The 23457-nt window shown below is 27.3% G+C and overlaps 3 protein-coding genes across 15 annotated transcripts; 1 reads left to right on the plus strand and 2 right to left on the minus strand.

Annotated features, from left to right (window-relative positions):
* Positions 1-280: 280 nt before the first annotated feature.
* LOC149060605 (uncharacterized) lies at positions 281-7779 on the minus strand. 6 transcript variants are annotated; one of them, XM_089216408.1, is made up of 11 exons: positions 7147-7778; positions 4824-5015; positions 2612-2832; positions 2296-2544; positions 2050-2229; positions 1877-1969; positions 1500-1601; positions 1270-1416; positions 962-1182; positions 734-899; positions 281-428 (listed from the first exon to the last, which is right to left on the minus strand). In XM_089216408.1, exons 3-11 carry the CDS (start codon positions 2829-2831, stop codon positions 337-339), a joined length of 1470 nt encoding a protein of 489 aa, XP_089072534.1. In that variant the 5' UTR covers position 2832; positions 4824-5015; positions 7147-7778; the 3' UTR covers positions 281-336. The 6 variants fall into 6 exon arrangements, with proteins under 6 accessions (XP_089072534.1, XP_089072535.1, XP_089072537.1 ...); XM_089216409.1 differs by lacking the exon at positions 4824-5015 and having other exon boundaries at positions 7147-7779; XM_089216411.1 differs by lacking the exon at positions 7147-7778 and having other exon boundaries at positions 2380-2544; positions 4824-5177.
* Positions 7780-11805: 4026 nt separating this feature from the next.
* Ate1 (arginyltransferase 1) lies at positions 11806-16849 on the plus strand. 7 transcript variants are annotated; one of them, XM_015516584.2, is made up of 11 exons: positions 11806-11954; positions 12184-12304; positions 12377-12503; positions 12764-12912; positions 12975-13088; positions 13188-13265; positions 13368-13546; positions 15093-15248; positions 15994-16175; positions 16247-16496; positions 16556-16849. In XM_015516584.2, exons 2-11 carry the CDS (start codon positions 12205-12207, stop codon positions 16703-16705), a joined length of 1485 nt encoding a protein of 494 aa, XP_015372070.2. In that variant the 5' UTR covers positions 11806-11954; positions 12184-12204; the 3' UTR covers positions 16706-16849. The 7 variants fall into 7 exon arrangements, with proteins under 7 accessions (XP_015372070.2, XP_015372067.2, XP_015372068.2 ...); XM_015516581.2 differs by having other exon boundaries at positions 11840-12073; XM_015516582.2 differs by having other exon boundaries at positions 11840-12068.
* Positions 16850-17597: 748 nt separating this feature from the next.
* LOC107167516 (delta(3,5)-Delta(2,4)-dienoyl-CoA isomerase, mitochondrial) lies at positions 17598-22420 on the minus strand. 2 transcript variants are annotated; one of them, XM_015516593.2, is made up of 9 exons: positions 22075-22419; positions 21963-22001; positions 21765-21891; positions 20418-20506; positions 19954-20081; positions 19656-19782; positions 19325-19478; positions 19033-19159; positions 17598-18466 (listed from the first exon to the last, which is right to left on the minus strand). In XM_015516593.2, the coding sequence occupies exons 3-9, from the start codon at positions 21869-21871 to the stop codon at positions 18368-18370; spliced, it is 831 nt and encodes a 276-aa protein (XP_015372079.1). In that variant the 5' UTR covers positions 21872-21891; positions 21963-22001; positions 22075-22419; the 3' UTR covers positions 17598-18367. The 2 variants fall into 2 exon arrangements, with proteins under 2 accessions (XP_015372079.1, XP_015372077.1); XM_015516591.2 differs by having other exon boundaries at positions 21963-22420.
* Between the last annotated feature and the right edge of the window lie 1037 nt (positions 22421-23457).

The following is a 23457-nucleotide window of genomic DNA, read 5'->3' on the forward strand; positions in this document are numbered from 1 at the left end:
TAGTACCTATGTTAAATTAATATTATTTAGTTCATTTAAAAACCTGTCAACAGAATATTTTAAATATTTATTTGGACTCTTCAAAGAGATACAATCTTATAACTAATGTTAATTGATCAATTTATTTGTGCATAATCTGCCTATAGATTTCTAACAATACTGGGTGTTTTGTTGATTTTAAGAAACAATAAACATTTCATATTTAATATTTATAAGCAATTTTTTTTTAATTTATAGTGCAATATTAACTAGCTAAAAATTAAATGAGATAGACATTTATACTGTTACAATATTTAATTTATTATAATATTAAATAAATAGATATATATATATATATCATTTTCTTTTAGGGGCTTGTTTCAGCCAATCACTGATATAACTTTTTATTGATAATATGGACTCATCGGGAAACATATCTTTAACGGCTTCTGTAAAAACAAAATAAAATCATTTGTTAATCATATTAGTTTTAAAATAAATAGCACTCATTTTGAACATCAATAATATTATAACAATTTTATCAAGTTGTTGGCTACCTATATTGAACTATCATCACAACGTTTCCTCCATACTCTGCGTGCACAAAGAAAAATGGGAAAACTTACAGGGAATAGAGTATATAACATTATAGCAATGTTTTTCAATTTTACTAAAAATATATTAATAATAAAATAAATGGTATATTTAATATTGAATGTAAACTAGAATTTGATTTTTTTTTTCATTTACCTACCAATTAAAATTTTAGAAATTTCTAGACGACCAAAAGCCAATTTATCTCCTCTTCTTCCCTCCATATTGATTTTTTCTGCTATTCTATTGTCTACAGTTAACTTCATCATAAGGTACGTAGTACGTTTAGCATCGAATGATTTTCCATGTCTACGTAACATATACCCCTATACAAAAAAGTAGACACTTATAGTTCACTGACATTTTCTTAAATAAATAATGACTCAACTAATATTTTTTTTTGTTCTGCATCCTCCTCGAGCTTGTTCAATTCTTCCAAATCTGCGACGGGTACTTTGAGTAGTGACAAATCATATGAATTTGAACTTGTGGTTGTTGATTGATGAATTCTTATTTTATCTACTATTTCCATAAGTGTTTCTTGATTTTTATTGACATCAACTTTAATAATATCTATCCCTTTCTGTATATTTGACATATTTCTAGAAACTTAATTAAAAATATGATGTCAGGTAAGTTTTAAATATTTTTATATTACATTTTTGTGGATATGAAAATGTATAATGAAATAATTACCATTCATAAGAACATGGCCTAAGTGCTGAATACTGTTCATTACATCTGATATAGTAATAATTTGTGAATTTTCGATACCACCAACTTTATTAGCACCACCATCTGCATTACTTATAATTGAGTCGTTATAATTGAGTTTTGTGTTAGCTTTAAAAATAATATTACAAATTAAATCATTTAAGACAGTATTACAGTAATTTATCAGCTCAATAATTATTAATTCAACTTACATATTTCATCTGTGTCAAAATCGATCTGGGTTAACTGGATTTTATTTTCTGACATCATACCAGTAGAAGTAATAAAGTGGTTTTCATTCATATTAAACATACCTAAACACAATATAATGTAATGATATTATTTATACACTATTAATTTGTGATAAAAAGACATCTAGTAATATAATACTAGATTACTTATATTGTTTTACCATTCCTACATCAAAGAATGAGTGAATTCAATTTAAAAATCATAATTAACATTAGTAAAATTAGTACATTATCAAGACTAACTTAAAATAACTCGGCAATATGTAACAGGTAATGCACATTAGCACAAATTATTTCCATATAAAATATACAATATATTATATGACAATAAAAATTACTTTTAGGCACCGGAGCAACATTTAATTGTAACATTTTATTTGAAAATAAGGATTGACTTGTATTACTGTCTTCTGAGCTAGACCGGGTTTGCACTACAATTCATCACAAAAAAATTAATTAATACAAATATGAGTAAATTAAAAGTAAAATGTAATGTTGAAAATTAACCCACTCAAAATACGTCCTTTTTGTTTTAAGTTCTTTGTTAAATTACTTTCATCTATAACAATCAAAGAATCATCAAAGTGTTTTTTTTTAAATCTTTTTCTTGGCTGTTGTGTTATATCTTCTAGTTCTGTGGTGCTGGTATCACAAAATGAAGTCAATTTTTTTTTCCCTTCTGAATATGATTCTACAATAAACATATTACACATTATAATAAAATATATTCAATAGTCTATATATTTCTATAACATACGGAAAAACTTTTTAGGAACACAGAAATGTATTTTCCACAAACTGGAAGGTTGCTTTTGTGATGCAGACAATTTTGATACATTACCATGCATGGGCCAATGACATTTAAATTGTTTTTCAGATTGATCTGCATTGATCCAGCTGCAAGGTACTAGTTCGACCGATTGCTCATCAATAAACTCAACTATGACAAACTTATTTTTTTTTAAATTTTCTATTGTAGCCAAATATTTGCCTTCAATACAAGAATCTGTAAATTATACAAATTAATTAATTAATAAGAATCTGAATTTAAAATAGATTAATAACTATTTTACCAGCTATGTTCAATAGTTTGCCACTTCTTTTTGTCCAATTTCTGTCTACGATAGCATAATTATTAGCTTCTTTTACTGCTTCAACTAGTGGCCAGTAAAATGTATAATTGTTACCTATAAATGGGGTGTTGTTCTCATTATCACATTTCAACCATGTTATTGGAATACAAATTATGTTGTTCTCCGAGGCTAAAACAACAGCATATATTTGAGGATTCATTCTAAAACCAATAAAATAAATTATATTAATTTCTAAATTTTAACATTTGTTTAAAAATATGTCAACCTTTTTAATCAGCAATATGAAGAAATGAACACACATAGTAACTAGATGTAATATTTAAATCTTCTGATTTGGGAAAATAACAAGCTTTAAACTGAATACTATTGAGATCATACAATTCTAGTTCACTTAAGATATTACTGCACTCCATCATCCCAACAGCAGTTGAAGGACATGGAATTTCATAAATAGGGATTACATATTCAAATCGTAAACAAACTAGAAATACTTGACCATTTATAGACAATATGTTTTTAACAATACAAACTTTTCCATCATTCACAACTACACAGTCATCTTTTTTTTTACTTCGACGTTTTGAATTGGAAACTCTTAAGGTAAATTTTTTAGTCATTAAAATAGAATATTGAATGACTGATCCACTAGGCAAATTATTTGGAAGTGGTCCAAAATAATGGTGACCGTCTAAAGCCGGATAATTAATTAAAGATGAATTAACGTCAGAACTCTTGCAGTGCCATTCTTCACTGATACGATTATATAGCTGAACTAATGGAAATCGTCCAGGTTTCACTATCTTTTTCAAATGTTGGAGGTAATTTTCATACGGAAATGATGAGAATTGATCAACAACTCCATATTTCTTAGCATCATTTGCTAAATGAATAACTGAATGTACATTATACGATGCATTACCTCTTCCATAAATAATACAAAATGTTTTTAAAAAATGTTTCAGTAGATCACTTGCAAAATCATTTTGATCATGAACTGTATTAGGACATGCTAAAATTCGCATAGCTATGTTTAAAAACAAAAAATTGTTGTAGACAGGTGTACTCAAAATATTTTTAAAAATAAAAGGTCCTGTATAAAAAAGAATTTGTCGGAGTTCAGTTGCTTTGAATGTGTTAAAATTATTAAGATCAACAGGAACCCGAGCAAAATCAGAGGATAGCCATTTGGCAACAACTTTCATTCGACTATTAATAGAGAATATTTGATCTCTAGATAAGCGAACAGAACCACAGGAACCCAAACTTCGTGAACCCTTAACAAGACAATTTATTATTTTCTTCATAATACCGAGGCAACACAAGTGCATATAATCTAATGGAGTACATGACACTGGTCCAAAGTTTGGTATGTTTTGTAATGGAGACTCTCCTATGTGATGTTCTTCGTTTGAATGTTGAATAAATGAATTGTCAGTGCGCAATGGTGCAGTCCAATCAGGAAAACATACACTATTGTTTAAATGAATGCCTTCTACTTCACATTTTTCACATGCATAATAACCAGTATGACCCTTAATTTGTTTTACAAATGCTCGAGCCGGGGCATCAGCAATTATTCCTTTTAGAGTAATAGATACTGTTGTATGTCCAATTGTAATACCATTCCGTAATAGATCATTAAGTTCTTCAATGAAAAGATTAAGATACTCAAAAACATTACTTGGTTTTTTAGTACCAAAATAAGCTCCAATAATAAAAGGCTTAACACATTGTTGTATACAAACACCACACAATATTGGCCAGAATGATTGACCTCTTTTATCAATTGGTAAACCGTCTATATTGAACCATAATTCAAGTACTGATTGTTGACGCATATAATAATTCACACTATGCAAATATTTTAATCCTTTACAAATTCCAAAATGAATGTACTCTCCTCCTGCTATTTGATCAATATTCACTTTACCAGATAAAGGAGTATAAAGAAGTGTTCTATAATCTGAAGGAAGATCTTGTAAGGATGCAATATCCTTAACAGATTTAAGTAATTTTAATAAAACAGAAGTTTTACTTCTTGAAAGTCTTGATGAAATAATAAAAGATGCCAATTTTGATTGAAATGTAGAATTATTGGAGCCATGAGCAAAAACGTTTAATTCAGTGAAAGATTGATTTTCAACATTGTTATTAAATTCAGTGAAAGATTGATTTTCAACATTGTTATTACCTTCAGTAGAGCTCAAACTACTGAGAAACACAGTTTTAGGTGAATTTTGAACCACTAAAGTATCAACACTAGACAATGAGACTGGAACATGTACACTTTGTTTTTCTCGCCGCCTTTTAGAACTCTTGGTCAAACTATAACTGGGTTTATACGCATGTTTTGGCATGTTTTTAGCATTTACCCAAGGTTAGTCTAGAATTTACAAAAAATTAAATTAAATACTATTGAATGCCAAGATAATGGTGCTTTTTTATTTGTTTTATGGTGTTTGAAAATACAATGATGTTTTCTCTCATCATTAATATTGATGTAAAAATAAAAAAGGTAGGTATTGGTAATATATTTTTTTCTGTATAGGCAAATAGTTTAAATATTTTAATTATCCTAAAATATCTATGAATACCTAATTTGTTTTAATTTCTTTAGGGTACTTAACTAATTATTGATAAAAAATTCTCTTATAACAATTTAGGTATACAGCATAATTAAATAAACAAATACTAGGTAAATAAGTTTTTAATTTAAGCGACACTAATGTATAACCAATTGGTTCATATGTCATATCAATTACTACATTTATGCATGTACATTATCAAATTGCATAGTTTAATTTAATTAAAATCTCCAGTTGTTTTTTCCCTAACAAAAATTTAATTACTGTACCTACCTACTAAGTGTTTATTAAAAAAGTGTATTATATAATTTTTAATATACATAATATTAGGTAAACGTTTGAAATATTTTAACCATTTATATTTACTTAAACAAAGACCTAACCTGACCATAGGTTACTATGTTATTCCCCCTAACCTAGGGGGAATGACAGGTATGCAGCTGCATACCCTAAACACAGAGCCTTGTTTCCAGACGTACCAAAGATAAATAAAAATCAATACTAACAATATTTGGTTTTAAAACATGAAACTATAACAAAACAAATTTAAGTCAACTTGGTCGCTAAAATGCTTCACATTTGGTGTCTATGGTTAAAATATTTTGATAAACATAGTATTTTTGAATAATTTAGTAGCATACTAAATAAGTTTGAAGTGATATCAGTCACAAGTGACGTGAGCAATCATTTTCTAAATTAACTTTAGTGAAATCCAAACTATGAAGTGCCTCCTATGCTTCAAGGAAGATTAAATAACTTAATTTTTTTAACTGCTATGAAAGTAAACCCCCAAAGACATCATTGATCATTTCAAAAACTCTACCCAATGGTGTTATGATCAATAATATAATTTTTGTTTAATTTATTTTTTTGTTTATTATTTATGTGACTATGTTTTTGTTTATTTATACAAGTTATAAAATATGGTTCTATGTATTGCTCAAACCATTTTAAGTTTTATTAATTTTTATTTAGTCATTCAATTTCAAAAATTACATATTTAATTAAATATAGTCAGACATTTCAATATTTGTGTATATTTTTTCACCAGAATTTTACATGCTTAAAATAACTTTCAGGGGGTGCCAGTGGCAACTTTCTCCATACCCTGAAAAAAAGGGCTGCGCACGCCTATGCACCTAACCATGAGTAGTACTGTGGAGTGTGGACTTAAACCTAGCTATCATCATTGGCGCAAATAGGTGGGGGCTTGGAGGGACTTAGTCACCCTGTTCAAAAGTCGGTAATTAGTACTGAGCATATTATATAATTTTTAGAAAATATTTAAGGAGGAACTTTAGTCCCCCCAAAATAATTTGTCTATTTGCACCTATGGCTATCATTACAATAATAAACATTTAAACATTATTAATTAAAAGCACAATAAATAGCTGGTATTATAGGTACAATAAATTTATATTATTACCTATATTAATATTTTTTTTCATAATTTTCATAAATTATTTTACTGATTATTAATCTAAAATCATATTTGATAAATCCTTTTGTACCTACGACTTCGCTGGTATGATTACCTGGACACATACTATTCATTAATTTCGATATTAATCGAAACTATACAAATATAGGTACCTAATATATTATTTTAATAGTAATTATTCCGAAAATGTATAAACAATAAAATAACGCCGAAATATATATTAGGTATACACCGAGGTATACACTATACACTAAAAGATTATATGTGCAATTAAAATCGTAAAATAAGCCATTTAGATAACAAATACATATTGCCATATTGGCTAAATGTTGAATATCAATGATTATTGTGGATATGTATCTACGGTTTATTATTTGAAAAAAATATTATGTTAGCGACATCGCAATTCGCGTGTACGCAATACTATGTAAAACTATAATGCACTGTAACTAGGTACCTATAATATTACAGTTTATAAAAGTTTTTACCTTATTTGAGTCGGTATTTTCGTTGACTGGATACGTAAACAATAGTCACTATAAATGTAGTCTGTAGACGTAAAACTGTGAACAGTGGATGCATAGACGTGAAGATGACAGATGTGTACAAATCGCAATGGAAAATGGAAATGTCGGTGTGTTTCTCCGTGTCGGGTGCATGTAAGATGTGTAAACGGCCAATGGCTATAATTACGGTTTAGTCGGTACTTGGTATAGCGATCGGCGGTGGTGGGAACGCCGATTCACAGATAACAAAGTTTCTATCACGTAAGCGCGTTTAAAAATTATATTGATTATTAATGGAATTACCCAGTCGTTTCAGGCATCCGTGTTTTGGCTATTATATATTTAGCTATAGGTTGGTTGTGGCTTTGAACAGTTTATACACCACGGCAGTAATTACTCAATTATAATACAATTAATACTACTCAATTAATTGACGATTCCGTCACTCGGTTAAACAAATTTGTTGTTAATTTATTTTAAACTTAAGAGGATGTCAGCGCACTATTCGTTTTCTCTCTCTGGCCCATGCGCAACATAGACATAACGCGCTTACGCAAAATCATTTTTTCTATGCGTTTAAGTAGTCTTAGAGTAAAGTCACCTATTATAAAAAAGATATAGAGAATAATATTTTTGAAGGAATGACATATTGATTTTATATTTTATTATTATTTGACTTAGTATTCCACTTTCAAAATAAATAAATAAATGTTGTAAATTTAAATGATGTTTAAATTGATTTGAGACAATATTTAGACAAATCGATATGTCATTCCCTCAAAAGTATTATTAACTATCTTTTTTGTAATAGGTGACTCTAATCTAAGATTACTAAGATAACTAAGATTACTTAAACGCAAAGAAAAAGTGATTTTTCGTAAATGCGTTTTGTCTATATGTTGCGCGTGGGCCAGAGAAAGAAAACTAATAGTGCGCTGACATCCTCTTAAAAAATACAAATCTATACTCCGTTTCAACTTTCAGCAAGAAATAAAGAATATATTAATCTTTTTTCTATATAGAAAAATATAAATAATAATATATCATATGATATACCGTTTTCGCGACTGGTTACGTCGGCGGCGCGCATCCTCCACCAAGAACCCCGCACGGTTCGCGACGTTCGCGCTACCACCGTCAGCATATACAGCCGGTTCCAATTAGTACAATATACGTGTTTATACTCTCGCGCTAACCGTTGTTTACAAATAAACTATAAAGTTATTTGAAATCGGTGTATGCTCATCGGACAGTTTTGATCGGTGACCGTCAGATGCGCGAAAGTGGTATATTATTCTCTTTTGAAACAGAGTATATAAATATATAATTATAGATAGAATTAGCTGGTAGGTAATCCTGGTATATTTGCCCTCTGTAACTGTTAGCAAATTTTAATTGTTTTGTAAATAATCTTACGTATGATTCTAGAATTCTAAGCTTATGTGAAGCCTGTGAAGGGTGAATATTCAATTTTAAACTATTAATAAAGGTTAAATAAATTATAACAATTCGAATGGTTAACGAGAATATATTATCTTATATATCAGCCATAGTTAATAGACCCGATAAATACGTATAATGCATGGTAGTTGAAACTACCATGGTACCATATACATCAAGATTCAAGTGATTTAGTAATGTATAGTAAATGTATAACTGTATAAGTAACGGGACTAATAATTTTGGTGAGGACCTTTCGCCCAAAACAATTTCATATTTTTATTCAGATTTAGTAATTTTTTAAATATATATTTATTAAACTAATTAACTTACGTATAGTATATTTGTATATTGTAGTAAAAAATCACAATTAATTAATAAAACAGTACTTATTATATTTTTTTTTTTTTTTTCATTATTTTAAGCTTCGACAACTATGGCCATTAGCTGTAGTGGTTTTGTTTGTGGGTTGTTTGTTGGGTTATCGGTAGGGGGAGGAACACGTGTGTGTTGGGTTTGGCAGAATTTTCGATTGGGCACCCGTAGGTATCTGCCATGCCCGGGTGGGGGATGGCGGCAACTTATTATATTTGTTATCCAAAGATTATAAAATACGTTTTATAGATAATAATATAGAAAAAATACATAGTTTTCTAATTTGAATATACAATTTGTCGCCATATACGCAATAAAAAAAAAATTATAGGTATATCTTTTTAATATAAACAATGTTTAAAAAATTGTTTTCTGGATTTTGACTCCTCACATTGTCTTATAAGTGTATTATAACATGTAATGAAATATTTATTGTAAAGTCACACTCTTTAGAAAGTATTGATATTGATGTCATTATGTCAATCTTATTGATTCATATATATATATATATATATATTTATTTAGCAAAGACCATTATAATTGTGTTCCGGGAATAAAGTATTTAAGTCTTTTTTCATATGATATAAATTTGAAATTCGTAATAAGGTTTTATTTATTTGATGATGCCATTTTTGTTTAAATATAAAAAATGAGTCGACACATTGTGGCCCCTTTCAACCTGAGGCCCGGGGCTATAGCCCCCCCCCCTTTATCTAGCCTCGACTTTACTTACAACGAAATTACATTTATCAATGCTAACCATCAACGTAAGTTCGACCCAATGTCCCAATGGCAGCTATCTTAACATAATTAGAGAGAAGATTTAGGTTTACTTAACAGTCAATATTTTGACAACAAAATTACCAACAAATATTTTACACAAAAAAAATGTATGTATATACGTATCGTCAACGTAAAATATACGTTAATAGTTGCCTACGTTTCAACGTAAGTTCAACCAACCAATAATAACCGTACGATCAACGTAGAATAAACGTAATTTTATCACGAAAAATGTACGAATATGTATATACGTTTCGTCAACGTAAAATATACGTTAATAGTTTCCTACATTTCAACGTAAGTTCAACCAACCAATAATAACCGTACGATCAACGTAGAATAAACGTAATTTTATCACGAAAAATGTACGAATATGTATATACGTTTCGTCAACGTAAAATATACGTTAATAGTTTCCTACATTTCAACGTAAGTTCAACCAACCAATAATAACCGTACGATCAACGTAGAATAAACGTAATTTTATCACGAAAAATGTACGAATATGTATATACGTTTCGTCAACGTAAAATATACGTTAATAGTTTCCTACATTTCAACGTAAGTTCAACCAACCAATAATAACCGTACGATCAACGTAGAATAAACGTAATTTTATCACGAAAAATGTACGAATATGTATATACGTTTCGTCAACGTAAAATATACGTTAATAGTTGCCTACATTTCAACGTAAGTTCAACCAACCAATAATAACCGTACGATCAACGTAGAATAAACGTAATTTTATCACGAAAAATGTACGAATATGTATATACGTTTCGTCAACGTAAAATATACGTATTTCAACGTATATTATACCGTTATTATACGAATTATTTCTACGTATATACATACACCAAAGTTATCCTTATTATACACGTATATTATACGTGCTATGTTTACTGGGATTATACAACTGATGCACTATAATGATTCCAATCAATCACAATATAAATAGAATTTCCTAAAAAAAATATTTTGGATTTTGAACAAAAACTATTCATATATATATATATATTAATTTTAGTATTTTACAACGATTGTGTGTGTTTATGTAAATATTTAAAACAAATTTATTTGGATCACATAATATTTCAAAAAAATTTTGAGTACTTTAATATCTTTTATTAAACCGTATAGGACATAGGTAATGAAATATGTTGCTATTATAATTTTTCAATAGCTGGAGTTAATTTGGCAAAACTTAACTTATGAATATACTTTTTTTCTAATCCCGGTTTTATAATGTATCTAGTCTTGAGCATTTTTTATACGAACTGCAGCATTGTTTCTATCTAACATGAAAATAATACGGTGTATTAATCCGAAATTCTTACAATGATAAATTATTAAATTACAATTTCATATACAATAAATTTAAATATAAAAAAATCCATAAATAAAATTTTTTAAATGTACAAATTAACTTGCTATTCACGTGTTAATGGGATACTTGAGCTTGACTTTTGATATTATTGATTTGATATTAGAGACTGCAACTCCTTAAGTCTGATACTATATTTAATTTTGTCTGATCTTTGTTTTTTATTACTGTAAGATCTGAAAACGTTGTTTCACACAAGCAATAGTGGATGCAAATGGTAAAGTGTTGATACAGCTATTTTTGTCAGTTCTGGGTATTCTGATTTTATAGAAATTCAAAATTTTTCACTTGTAATCTCATTAAACCATATACTTAGATTTTCATCGGAAAATAACTCGATTAGTTCTTCTTTCATAACTAAACTTAATTCAGAATGCAATTAATAACTATTTAATAATCTATTTTCAATATAAGCTATCGGTAAGATGGTTAGAATATAAGATTATGCTCCTCAGCATATTATTGTAGAACAAAATAAAAATTAACTTTATTTTATTTTTAAATAAAATGGAAAAATCGTTTCGTCTATTGTTTTTGGCGACTCCCAGATTGAAAACCACTGGTCTAAGGCACAGTAAGTCGGTAACTATCTACAGCTGCTGCGATCGTGATTACATTATTAATTATTATTGTATTGTGGAATGGAATTGTGTTATCATTCATTATCAACATTGATGCAAATCGCAGGCACAGCTGCTGCTGCTGTAGTTTTCAGATACGTATTTTTCAAAACGGAAATAAAATCTAATATAATATTAATTAAATTATTCGTGGACACTTGGAACAGTAGTAGACACTGAGCAATGTGCGTTGGTACTGTTTAGACAAGAATATTAAAATAATAATTATTGTCACTGTTTGTAAATGTAGTCTATTGATAACGATTTGGCGTGGGTATTAAACATTTTGCTTTAACTCTGTACGGTGAATACATTGTACTTTAACTCGTTGAATTATTCGGCGACTGGATTTTTGATTTTTGATTCTAAACGTTATCCCACTGAGTGCGTTAATATCTTTTAAATTTAATTTAGTTTTCAAGTTGGTTGTTAATCATGCAGATCAATGACGCAAAAAGCATAATATTTTATAATGGGCCAACTAGAAGATCTTCTTGTGGTTACTGCAAGAAAGAAAATTCCAGCTTTAGCACTGGTTAGCATAATATATTATACATATTTTGTCGATGCTTTTACCTTAAATATACATAATATGATTGATTGATAGGAATGTGGGCTTCAAGTCTTACAGTAGGAGCATATCAAGATATGATTGATCGTGGGTGGCGCCGTGCTGGCAAGTATTGTTACAAATCATCGATGGAAAAGACTTGTTGTCCACTTTACACTATCAGGTATAATCTGTTTTTTAAAAAGTCAGATAAAGAAGTATAAAGTTATAGACGTTTGCATGTTTTAAGACTGCTGTGTAGTTTTTAGTTTTTATTTATACCAAACTAACAATATGGAAATATAAAAATAGTAACAACTTAAAATATGGTTTCTAAAAGAATTGTTCTTGACTGGAAAATCTACCTTGGTATTTATTTTAATTAAATTGTATTCTATTTTAAACTTGAATGTGACTAACTATCAAATTATTTCATTAAAATAGATGTGATGCTTTAAATGTTGAGTTATCAAAGTCCCAGAAAAAAATTATAAAAAGAGTAACTACATTTTTAAAAAATGGGGAATGTGAGAAAAATCCAGTTAATACTGAATATGCTGAAAGAGAGCCCATCATGAAATATGAATTAGAAGGTAAGTTGCACCTTTAATGAACAAATTAATACATAAATAATTATGATTTATTATACTTCTAGATATACAAAATCATGATGATAAAATGAAAATTACTAACACTGACTTATTTGACGAAGATCAAAATTCTTCTGTTATTGGTTCTCATAATAGTATTTTAGCTGCTATAAATAAAGGTAATCAAAATTAAAAAAAATCGTAATTGTGACCATTGAATTATTAAACTAAACATATATATAATTGATAACAATTTTTCAATACTTTTAATTTTATAGAAGATAGCAAAATGGTTGTACCTCTTAATTTAAGTTGCAACTCTGAAATTAAGAAAGAAACCAAAAAAGTTAAGCCTGGTATAGTTTTTTTTTTTTTTTTTTTTTATCTTCTTAGCTACTGTTAATAATATTAAATAATATTAATAAGATAATAATTATCAACATTTGTAAATACTGAAGGCGAAGGAGCTAATCCAAATTTGCCGATTTCAAAAAAAAAAAAATTATTACGTATTCAAAAGAAACTAGCCAAGGATCCAAATTTTGTACCTAAAAATTCAGCCCCTCAACAAAAGTGTTTGGAAGAATTTATTGCAGAGAATGATTCAGTATCTACTGGTGAAGATAAAAAGTTAAGAGTAAGTAGTCATATTAATAGGTTAATTGAGAAATATTTTATGTAATTATAAATTTTATTCATTGCTAATTTTTAGGTACCTTCTTTTAGTGGTATAACTAACTGACTAACTGATTCTAACTTAATTATGTGACTAGTGTTAATAATAAATTAATCATTATTTAACAGTTAACTATTGAATTATACTTTTTTAACTTAAACATTCAACATGTTTACTTAATTTTAAAATGCATTCATATACGTCCAGCATAGGTAGAACTATACTCCGGCCACTGAGAGAACGCTATTATTACGCACATACAATTGATTGAGCTCTGTGGTGGTTCCGTGTCCAAATTTTTCCCACTCTACCACCTAATTGCTGTGGGAATGCGCAAAAAGAGGCAAATGATTGCAACTCAGAAGTGTTCTATTAGTGGCCGTAGTATAGAAATAATTGTTATAAGACTGAGCCACTAAATTGTATAACTTATGTACTATTTTCCTATTTACCTGTTCATGATATTGCAAACTTTCATAATTTGTTGATTGATATTTTTTAATTGAGCATTAATTTCCTGTTTTCAAAGATATCCAAAAGATAAATGAAGTCCAAATTCATAAATTGTATGTAAAATACTGGAGTATTAAGGTACTTGCCTATATTATTCTAATTAAGGCTGTCATTGAAGGGCATAGGTTAAAAAAAAATATAATATAATATTATTGTCTGTGCGTTCCACATTATATTTAATTTTTTTTTTAAATAAATACTATATTTAGAATTTTAAATACTTTTAATAATAATTTCTGATAAATAATCATGATTATCATTTTACTAAAAAATAAATCATGGTATTTATTTTTTGTACTTATTTTCAACTTTTTGTTTTTAATATATTCAATATTTTAAATTACATATACTGTAGTTATTAATACAACATTATCTATAGTTGAATAAAATATATAGTTTTAGTTCTGGATAATACACACATATATGCATATATTTTATAAACAAAATTAAAATTATTTACTTTAATCATACAATTATATTAAATAATAGATTTAAATGATTAACATGTATACAAATACACATACATTTTAATTTACCAACCTTATATTTACTAATTATACAGTTAATAAAAATTAATTTATAAGTCAAAGCTTAGAAAGTAAAACTACAATCATTATGAAATTTAAATTAAATAATCAATATTAAATAAAGTTAAAAAAAAAATAATATATAATAATTAATTGAGATAAGTAGTTAATTAATACTTGATTATTTTTTTTTTTACTCAAAAATACAAATAATTTTTATGTATAGATATAATAATTAAGATAACCAATTTAAAAAAAGTAATCAATTTTAGATAAAATTATTAATGATGAAATCTTCAAGCAATTCTTTTGAAGATGAGTTTGCAGTATACCAAAAATATCAAACTATTATACATGATGATAAAATTGAACATTGTTCGAGAGAACAATTTATTCGATTTCTTATTGATTCACCACTAAAAGTAAGATTTTATTTCTTAACTTATTGAAAACTTTGTATGTATAAGGTGTCCTTGGTCAAGACCGGTACAGAAGCATTTGCTCAAACTTTCACTGCTGGAGCTGCCCTATTTGCCAAATACCAAATAGCTGTGCACAACGACAAAGTAGATGACTGTGATATGGAACAATACTTATCATTTCTTGTTGATTCTCCTTTGAAGGTATCAATAATTTCCTATGGCAGTAGTGTCGCATGCTATTTACACAATAATTGTTATCTACAAATTTTAATACACTATGTTGTATGGTATCTACACTTGATTGATTGTAATCTTACCTATATTATAAATTGACACACTTCATGAATCAATTATGAATGTCAAAAATTGTGACACATTTTTTGGTTTAAAAATTCATTCAAGTTCTGTCAATATTTAGTGGCGATGTGAACTTTTATTTCAATGACACAGTTAAAATTTTAAAAACCCACCACCCACATTTATGTCAACACCAAAATATTTTTAAAAAAGATAAGAGACTAAAAATATTTGATTGTTTTCAGTGTACAGGTATACATGTGTTTAACCTAACCTAATCTTAAAATAAGCTCTTAACTTCTACTCAACTACAAATGTCAACTTTCAACACTCGCCAACCCACCTACCATTTTTTCGTCATTAACTTCAATGTCCTGTAGATTAGATATCACCTCTAACTTAATTTTGGTGAAAAACCATCTGTGGCTTTTTTTGAATAAATAATATTTGTAGATATCATACGATATGAACATTTATTGTGTATATAGCATACCACATTACTACCTTTCCTAGGACTAAAATACCACGTCATCTGTAACACAGTTTTTTTAAAAAGTTTTTTGGTCCAATCGATCCACCAACTTGACAAATGCTTCCAAGTCCAACACACCGTAATTTTTTTATTTAATTTTATTAATTTTATTTCTAGGAGGAAAAATCTAAACATCCTGATCATCCGGGATATGGTTCATTTCATCAACAATACTGGCTTGGTGATAAACTAATAGCTGTTGGAGTAATAGATATTTTACCAAAATGTGTATCATCTGTATATTTATTTTATGACCCAGATTATCATAGTTTAGTGTTGGGAACTTATAGTTCTTTGAGGTAAATTCAAAATTGTTAATAATAAATAATTACTTTAAGATTGAAAACAATTAATGCTAATTATGTTTTAGGGAAATATATTTAGTTAGACAATTGTATCAAATGTCCCCAAATTTGAAGTATTACTATATGGGCTTTTATATACACTCTTGCTCAAAAATGCGCTATAAGGCAAAATTTCGACCATCTTATCTATTGTGCCCCCTTAAATACACATGGCATGCAATTGACAAATGCATTCAAAAACTTGATAATGAAAAGTATTCAATATTCAACGAGTCTGGTGACATTCAAGATGCTGATATTTCCACAATAGATAATGTAAATATTTATTGGAAATAGACAATAGTGTACCCATTCATTAATATTACAATTAATAGATTCCAGTATTGTATCGTGGTTCATTGATGCCTTATTCAGCGTTTAAAGTCATTGGTAATAACAAAGATGAAGAAGAACGGGTTCAAGAATATAAATTATTAATTGGGCCTAAACTAGCAAAGAAATTAATTTACTGCATTATGGATTAATTATCAATAGTTTCCATCATTAAAATATTGATCTGAAATTTTTAACATTTTATGAGTTATGTCAAAATGTATTATTTATTTAGTTTTCAGTCTTTATTATGAATTAACATTTATATTATATACAATTATAAAACATACTATCAAGTTAAAGTATTTGAAACTTTAAATTTCCTAATAATTTTTTATTTTTTTGCTAATTATGTAAAAGTATTTCTTAAAATTTAAACTGTTTCTGAATAAAATAGTTAAGTAAATGTAAGAAATGACGTCCTTTTCTAACTAAATTGTAATAATTATTTTTAATTCTCATATGGTATTTAGTAGATATCAATTTTTTTTTTTAAATTTAAGTTTCAGTGAATAGAAAGTACCATCAATGTCTTATTTCCTTAAATGTTTTCATGATTTTTATTTGGGAATAGTAAATATCCAAAAATTACTTCCTTAAAAATAATAAATACTTGTATCTGATAGTCAAAATAAGTGCTGCAAAATATTATATTTTGGTCAAAGCATTAAACATTTTTTTTTTTTTTATTCGACTTAGCACCTTCACTGCAGATGACATAAAATAGCGTCATTTAATATTGTTTAAATACACTGAATGATGTCTTGTACCTTGTTATTAAATGCATTTCAATTTGGTTAGTGCTACAATTTACCTATTCATAGTTAGTTTGTTTTGCTATAAGTATTTCATTTGCATATGTAAGTAATACATTACATTTTAATTTTAATTTTTTTTTTTTTAATATCTCAATGTTTTAAGCATCACAAGTATACTCAAATATGATATGCAGTGAATGTGTTAATATTAATAATAATAATAAGGATTTAACATGTTATTAATGACGCCCACCATATATAGTTAACAAATAAAATAACTTGTACATAAATATATTATCAGTTATTTTATTACACATAAATGTATTAAATAATATAATATGAACTTAAAATAATAAACTATAAATTTCAAAACATATGACTATTTATTTAAAAGTATCATTGTTTTTTATTAATGGTATCAATTGCCCTCTTCTGATAAAATGTATTAATTTTTTAATCATATTCAATTTGTATTATCTGTACTAGTTCTAATAACACAATTTGCTATATCTATTAAATCTTAGATAACCCACTTTTGAGCATACTGACTAATCCATCAAACATTAAAACTGTCTTGGTTTAGGACTTCCGCGGAGGGGCTGCGAGATGACAATTGATTTATGTTGGTTGAGTGGGTAAACTTAAATGAAATAGACTTAATATTTTACAAACATTTGCAGATATTGTTTCTTTAGAATATGTAACCAAGTCTAAAATAAAAATAATTTTTTAAATTAAACTAAACATTGAATGGTTTAAATTGTTTATATTAAATAAATTGACAAGACAAAAATTAAATGAGAGCAATTGACTCGTGTCCAAAATTATATTTAAAGTTAAGTTTACTAAAATACATAATTATAGTTTCAAAAATATATATATATTTTTTTATCCTTTAAAGGAACAGCCATTCACGCTTTAATGAAATCTTCACTTGTAATACTATTTAACCATTGGTTGTTAATTTTAAATAAACTGTTAAGATACAGTTCTGAGTGTGAGCAATTCATTCATGTCCAAAATAATATTTAAAATTAAGTTAACTAAAGTACTTAATTATAGTTTCGAAAATATTGGTTTTTTATCCTTTGTAGCAACAGCCATTGATGCTTTAATGAAATCTTCACTTTGTAATAATATTTGATTCCAATCTGCCTGTAAATTGAATATTATTTTTTATATTAGTTCACCAATAAACTTGAATTTACGAATGTAATAACATTACTAATTGTTTTTAATAAAATAGTGTAAACAGTAAAAGTATTTATAAGTCAAATAGGTATTAAACAAATTTAAATTTAGTAATGAGTAATTTTAAATTATTTGAAGGTATTGACACATTAACTCTATGTGCCTGCAAATATTGTATATTGCCAGGTGCGTCTTTTCATGTCATTCCAAATTTATATTGTTATTGATTTGTAAAAATATTTAAAATATAAAAATATATACTACATCAAAACAATGATAATGAGTCCACTACACTTTACTTTTTTTTTATTCATTATTATAGCACCATGAAAAAGCTTATAATATAAAACCATATTAATTTATGGTCGCTGGTTGTTGTAAATTATGGTAGTAACGATCAAAAATGGACGCTGGTAGGTATATGGCGGTTAATGTGTTAACATAGAAAGTGTGACTTTGTTGTTTAAGCTTTTATTAAAAAACTAGAACAGTGAGTTACTATTATTCATTTTTAATACTCGCTAACTTACAATATGATCCAATCCTTCTTGAACAGTGTGATCTCGTGAATAAATTATGCTTCTTTTGGTCATTTGGACTCCTACAGGACTTTTGCTGGCTATGTCTGAAGCAATGTTCATAACATTTTCCAACATACTAAAAATTAATAACTATATAAGTACAAAGATAATCATTGTGGTGCATAAATTCATTAGGAGTACAAAAATATATAATTTGCTTTCTTAAATTACAATAAACTTTAAAAACAATTAAAAATCAGTAGGTAATTAATATGTAAAAGTAAATCATTATCAAAATTACCTTTCTTTAGTTTCATAAACTTGAGTCACAAAACCAATACTTTTAGCTTCTTCAGAATGAAATTTACGAGCAGTAAATGCTAATTCATTGAATGTACTTATACTCCCAATAATTTTTTGCATCCTTTGCAATGTACCAACATCTGCTGCCATTCCTATTTTAATAAACATAAAGTCATTAATAAATGTTCAACCAGGCTAAATTTTAAGATCTTAACTTAAAATTGTTGATCAACTTTAGTAAAACAAAAAAATAGTCAAGCAACTAAAAAGCAATTTTCCATAAGAAAATATCATATTATTATAAGATAATATTTCAAAGTCTAACAAACCAATTTCAGTTTCTTTTAGTTGAAACCAAGCATCTTTTGTGCAATATCTTATATCTGCAGCTGAAACTAGATCAACTCCACCGCCAATACATCCATTATGAATAGCAGTCAACACAGGTTTATCACACTGACAAATTAAATTAAAATGTTTTCATTTAAAATTTGAATATTTAAAAATAGATATTTGCTTAATAATAGGTTTATACATATTTAGAATAAATAAATAATTTGTTTATTTTTAATAGCAATTTTGAGAATAATTATACGAATTACGAGTATTAATAAAATATAATAATACTTTTTCAAGTGATGTGAGACAATCTTGATATGTCTTAATAAAACAATGTAAAACTTTTGATTTTCTTGCAATGTCATCATGATTTGCAATCTCTTGGCCAAGATTCATGATGTCAAATAAATCAATTCCTATTGGACAAAAAAATAATAATATGTGAATATCATACCTTCTCAACACAATAAAAATTTGTTATTGAATATCTAATGATCATAAGAATAAGTGAATTATTTTTTATCAAAATGAGATTATAAAATTAATTTTGAATAAAATATTAAACTCTGAGCAGTGGGGAACAGGCCAATTCTTTTTATTCCCATGCGACACACTGCTATTGAAACTGGTTCTTCTGAGGTGGGGATTTTCAGAAGAACATAATTACATTGATAAATAGTATGTTATTTTACTGGACAGAATATTAGTCTAATACATATGTATATTATTAGTATTCAACATTTAAATTGTACCTGAAGTGAAATATTTTCCATTAGCTGAAAGAACAATTACTCGGCAATCTGTGTTCTGATTTAGTTCATTGAAACATTTTCCTATTTCCCTGAAAATAAGTTTATAATATTGGTCACATGATATACTTTAATTGTTTCTTAAGACTTTCATCAAATTTCTCACTAAATCTCAAGAACACAAATTATTTTACGTTTTAATTTACCACTTATGTTGTATAAATTGAATTGTGGCAATGTAATAGATTTTTTCTGTACTGCATTGCAATTATACAGTATAATTTGGGTTTTCTCAAGGTTTTTTTAGGGTCAGAGGTAAATTAGTGTAAGGGCATTTTGACCATCATAACATGGGACGATAAACTAAGTGCTCATTAAAATTAAAATAATTCTTGCAAATGTATTTTTTCAAACCTTAACCAACCAAGCTCATTTAAATTCATGTACTGCATTACATTTTTAACAATATTATAACAATGTATTACCAAATATACTAAAAAATATAATCTATATTCTATACCAAGATAATAAAAAACATTCATGTTTTTCATCTAAAATTATTGTCTACACACAGTCCTCTATACCATAGAAAATTGAGCATTGTTATTGTAATTGAACCACTAAATAATAAATTATATTATAGGAGTATTATATATATGTGGTTGACACAAGACTTTAATGGGGCCTTTTAAAAATATACCAAAAATTAGCTTGAGGTAAAATGGTCCCATTGTCCCCTTCTCCCCCCATCTGAATGACCATAATGAATATAATCACATAAATTATAGAAAATATTAATCGATTTATAGTTCATTGTTTATATCACCTATGTAGTATGTATCTCAAATAAATTATGTAAAATATATTTAAGTTATATTAGTAGTAGTTATAATAAGTAGAAAACATGTACTTATTATAGGTTTTATTATTATAATTATATGATTAGAACACAGTTTGTACTCTAGTCATAATAAAAACGGGTTCCCTTTAGAATTTTAATTGCCTGCATTACTTAACTTTATAAGTATAATGAATAATGACTATCAAACTTTCTAAAATTAGTAAATAATAAATTCATAAGATTTAAGTATAGATAACAAACTTATAGTTTGAGGATCTTAGTGAACTTTGGTTAGCCTTGAATTAAAATAAAAAAGAACTACTAATAACAGAAATATCAATGTATAATAATTTGATTGGGTCTTGTAGAATGTTATAGAAGAAATAAATTGAAACTTCCAAATCCAAATGGAAGTATTTAGTGGCTCTTAAACTTTCTACTAGCTTAAAGCTTTAAATATCAATCACAGGATCACAGAATATATGTACACATTTTAAAATATTACTTACAGCCACATTGTTTTGTTCATTGCATTAGCTTTTTCTGGTCTATTTATTTGGACACTATAAACATGCTCTTTGGAATTTTCAATTTTTAGTGTATGATATTGAGACATTGCACTAATTTTTGATATATCTAGAAAATAATTAAAACAAAAAATACATTAGTTTGTTCTTATTAAATATTAATAACAATTTTTAATTTACTTCGGAAAAATGAAACTCCTTTTTGGAATTTAGAGATTCCTAAAAACATGGTTAATTATATGAACACCTATGAAATAATGTTATGTAAGTATTTATTAGTAATGGATTTTACTTTTGTATGTTTTAATTAACTCAATACCAAACAATTTAATAAAATATCATGAATCGTAGGTATTTATCGTTAAGTGTTAAGTACAATAATGAGTACAATACTATAATACTGCAAGGTGATATATGTTAACTAGTAGTACTATGAAATTCAGATTGTAAAATTATTAATTGGGACGTTTAAATCAAAATATACAATGATTTAAAGTATTTAGATAAAAAATAATTATGTCCAATGATTGGACTCAATTTAAAACTTTCACTTTGTTCACGGACTTAAGATCATGACATTGCGGCACAAATGATTGTGCATTATTCAACAAATACTTTGGCAATACAATTCAAATTGTTCTATAGTAATCACGACTTTAGATGATATCTAAAACTGTGATAATGATATCAATATATCATGGACAAATAATTAACAATAAAAATATATCCAAATAAGTGATTTTGATCAAAATATGGAGATGTCTCATTGTCTCATAGCTCTTGTTGTTGCCACTTATTAATACCCTGCTCTTAAATTATATTCAATTCGTAAATCTTTAAAATAAAAAGTGTTGAAATTTATTTATGGCGTTGGACCTCTCTCTCTCTCTCTCTCACTAATGACATTTTCCATAAGAGTTGAAGAGAGGTAACGATAGAATGGATTTTATATCAATTTTCTTTGTCTTCAAAACAAACTGCTCTAGCATTTAGGAAATACAGTATTTTTCACGGGCAAATGTAAACTGGGTCCTAAGTTATCTTCTTTTTTTTTGTTAACTTGACTCGAAAATTTTAGGTTTAAAATAGGTAGATTGTAAACTCATTCCGAAAACATCAGGTGATAAAAAAGGTCGTACGCGTATGAAATATAATAATAATAATAATATAATAATAATTTTTACCAGCCCTAAAAGATCCGTTTTCAAATGAACATAGATTTTACGCGGCTCACCGAATTCAACTCGGTAACTCGCCGGGCTTGTATGAAATGCCTAAATATTACTCCTTAAAACATGTCACTCTCCAGCCCCCTTATTATATAATATAGGATAATGAACAGAATGCTGCGGTACATCCTCCGATCACCACTAAAATATTTCCTCTTTATCGGTCTCCCTTGTACTCTTATAAGCTCACATTTTTTACATATTAAAAAATTTGGACACCCCCTTTGAAAACTCTTGGGTACGCACCTGATAGATGGGATCGGCAGTTTTAAAATTGCTGCTATAACCCTCTTAAATTTAAATTTGTTTTAATCTATAGGTGTTGAATATTAATATATATTAGATTATAAAATAGAAACCTTTTTTTAGTTCCTATGTCATCACGTTCTCGAACTTAGCGGCACTCATGTAACAGAATTCAATTACATCTGTGACCTGTTCAATAG

This window comes from Diuraphis noxia, unplaced genomic scaffold (genome assembly GCF_037042655.1).
Source record: "Diuraphis noxia isolate RWA-SAM2 unplaced genomic scaffold, SU_Dnox_SAM2 contig0001, whole genome shotgun sequence".
Taxonomy (NCBI): Eukaryota; Metazoa; Arthropoda; class Insecta; order Hemiptera; family Aphididae; genus Diuraphis; species Diuraphis noxia.

Bases quoted from the DNA above. Each gene is read 5' to 3' on its own strand.
- Ate1 (XM_015516584.2), top strand. From the start codon at position 12,205: ATGCAGATCAATGACGCAAAAAGCATAATATTTTATAATGGGCCAACT. The intron at 12,504-12,763 runs GTATAATCTGTT...TCATTAAAATAG, and splicing joins TGTCCACTTTACACTATCAG to ATGTGATGCTTTAAATGTTG. The intron at 16,176-16,246 runs GTAAATTCAAAA...ATTATGTTTTAG, and splicing joins GGAACTTATAGTTCTTTGAG to GGAAATATATTTAGTTAGAC.
- LOC107167516 (XM_015516591.2), bottom strand. From the start codon at position 22,011: ATGTTTTTAGGAATCTCTAAATTCCAAAAAGGAGTTTCATTTTTCCGA. The intron at 19,479-19,655 runs GTTTGTTAGACT...TTATTAAAATAG, and splicing joins ACTAAAAGAAACTGAAATTG to GAATGGCAGCAGATGTTGGT. The intron at 19,160-19,324 runs GTAATTTTGATA...ATTAATTTTTAG, and splicing joins GTTTATGAAACTAAAGAAAG to TATGTTGGAAAATGTTATGA.
- LOC149060605 (XM_089216409.1), bottom strand. From the start codon at position 2,831: ATGAATCCTCAAATATATGCTGTTGTTTTAGCCTCGGAGAACAACATA. The intron at 2,230-2,295 runs GTATGTTATAGA...TGTTTATTGTAG, and splicing joins TGTTCCTAAAAAGTTTTTCC to AATCATATTCAGAAGGGAAA. The intron at 429-733 runs GTAGGTAAATGA...TTGTTTTTACAG, and splicing joins AATTTCTAAAATTTTAATTG to AAGCCGTTAAAGATATGTTT.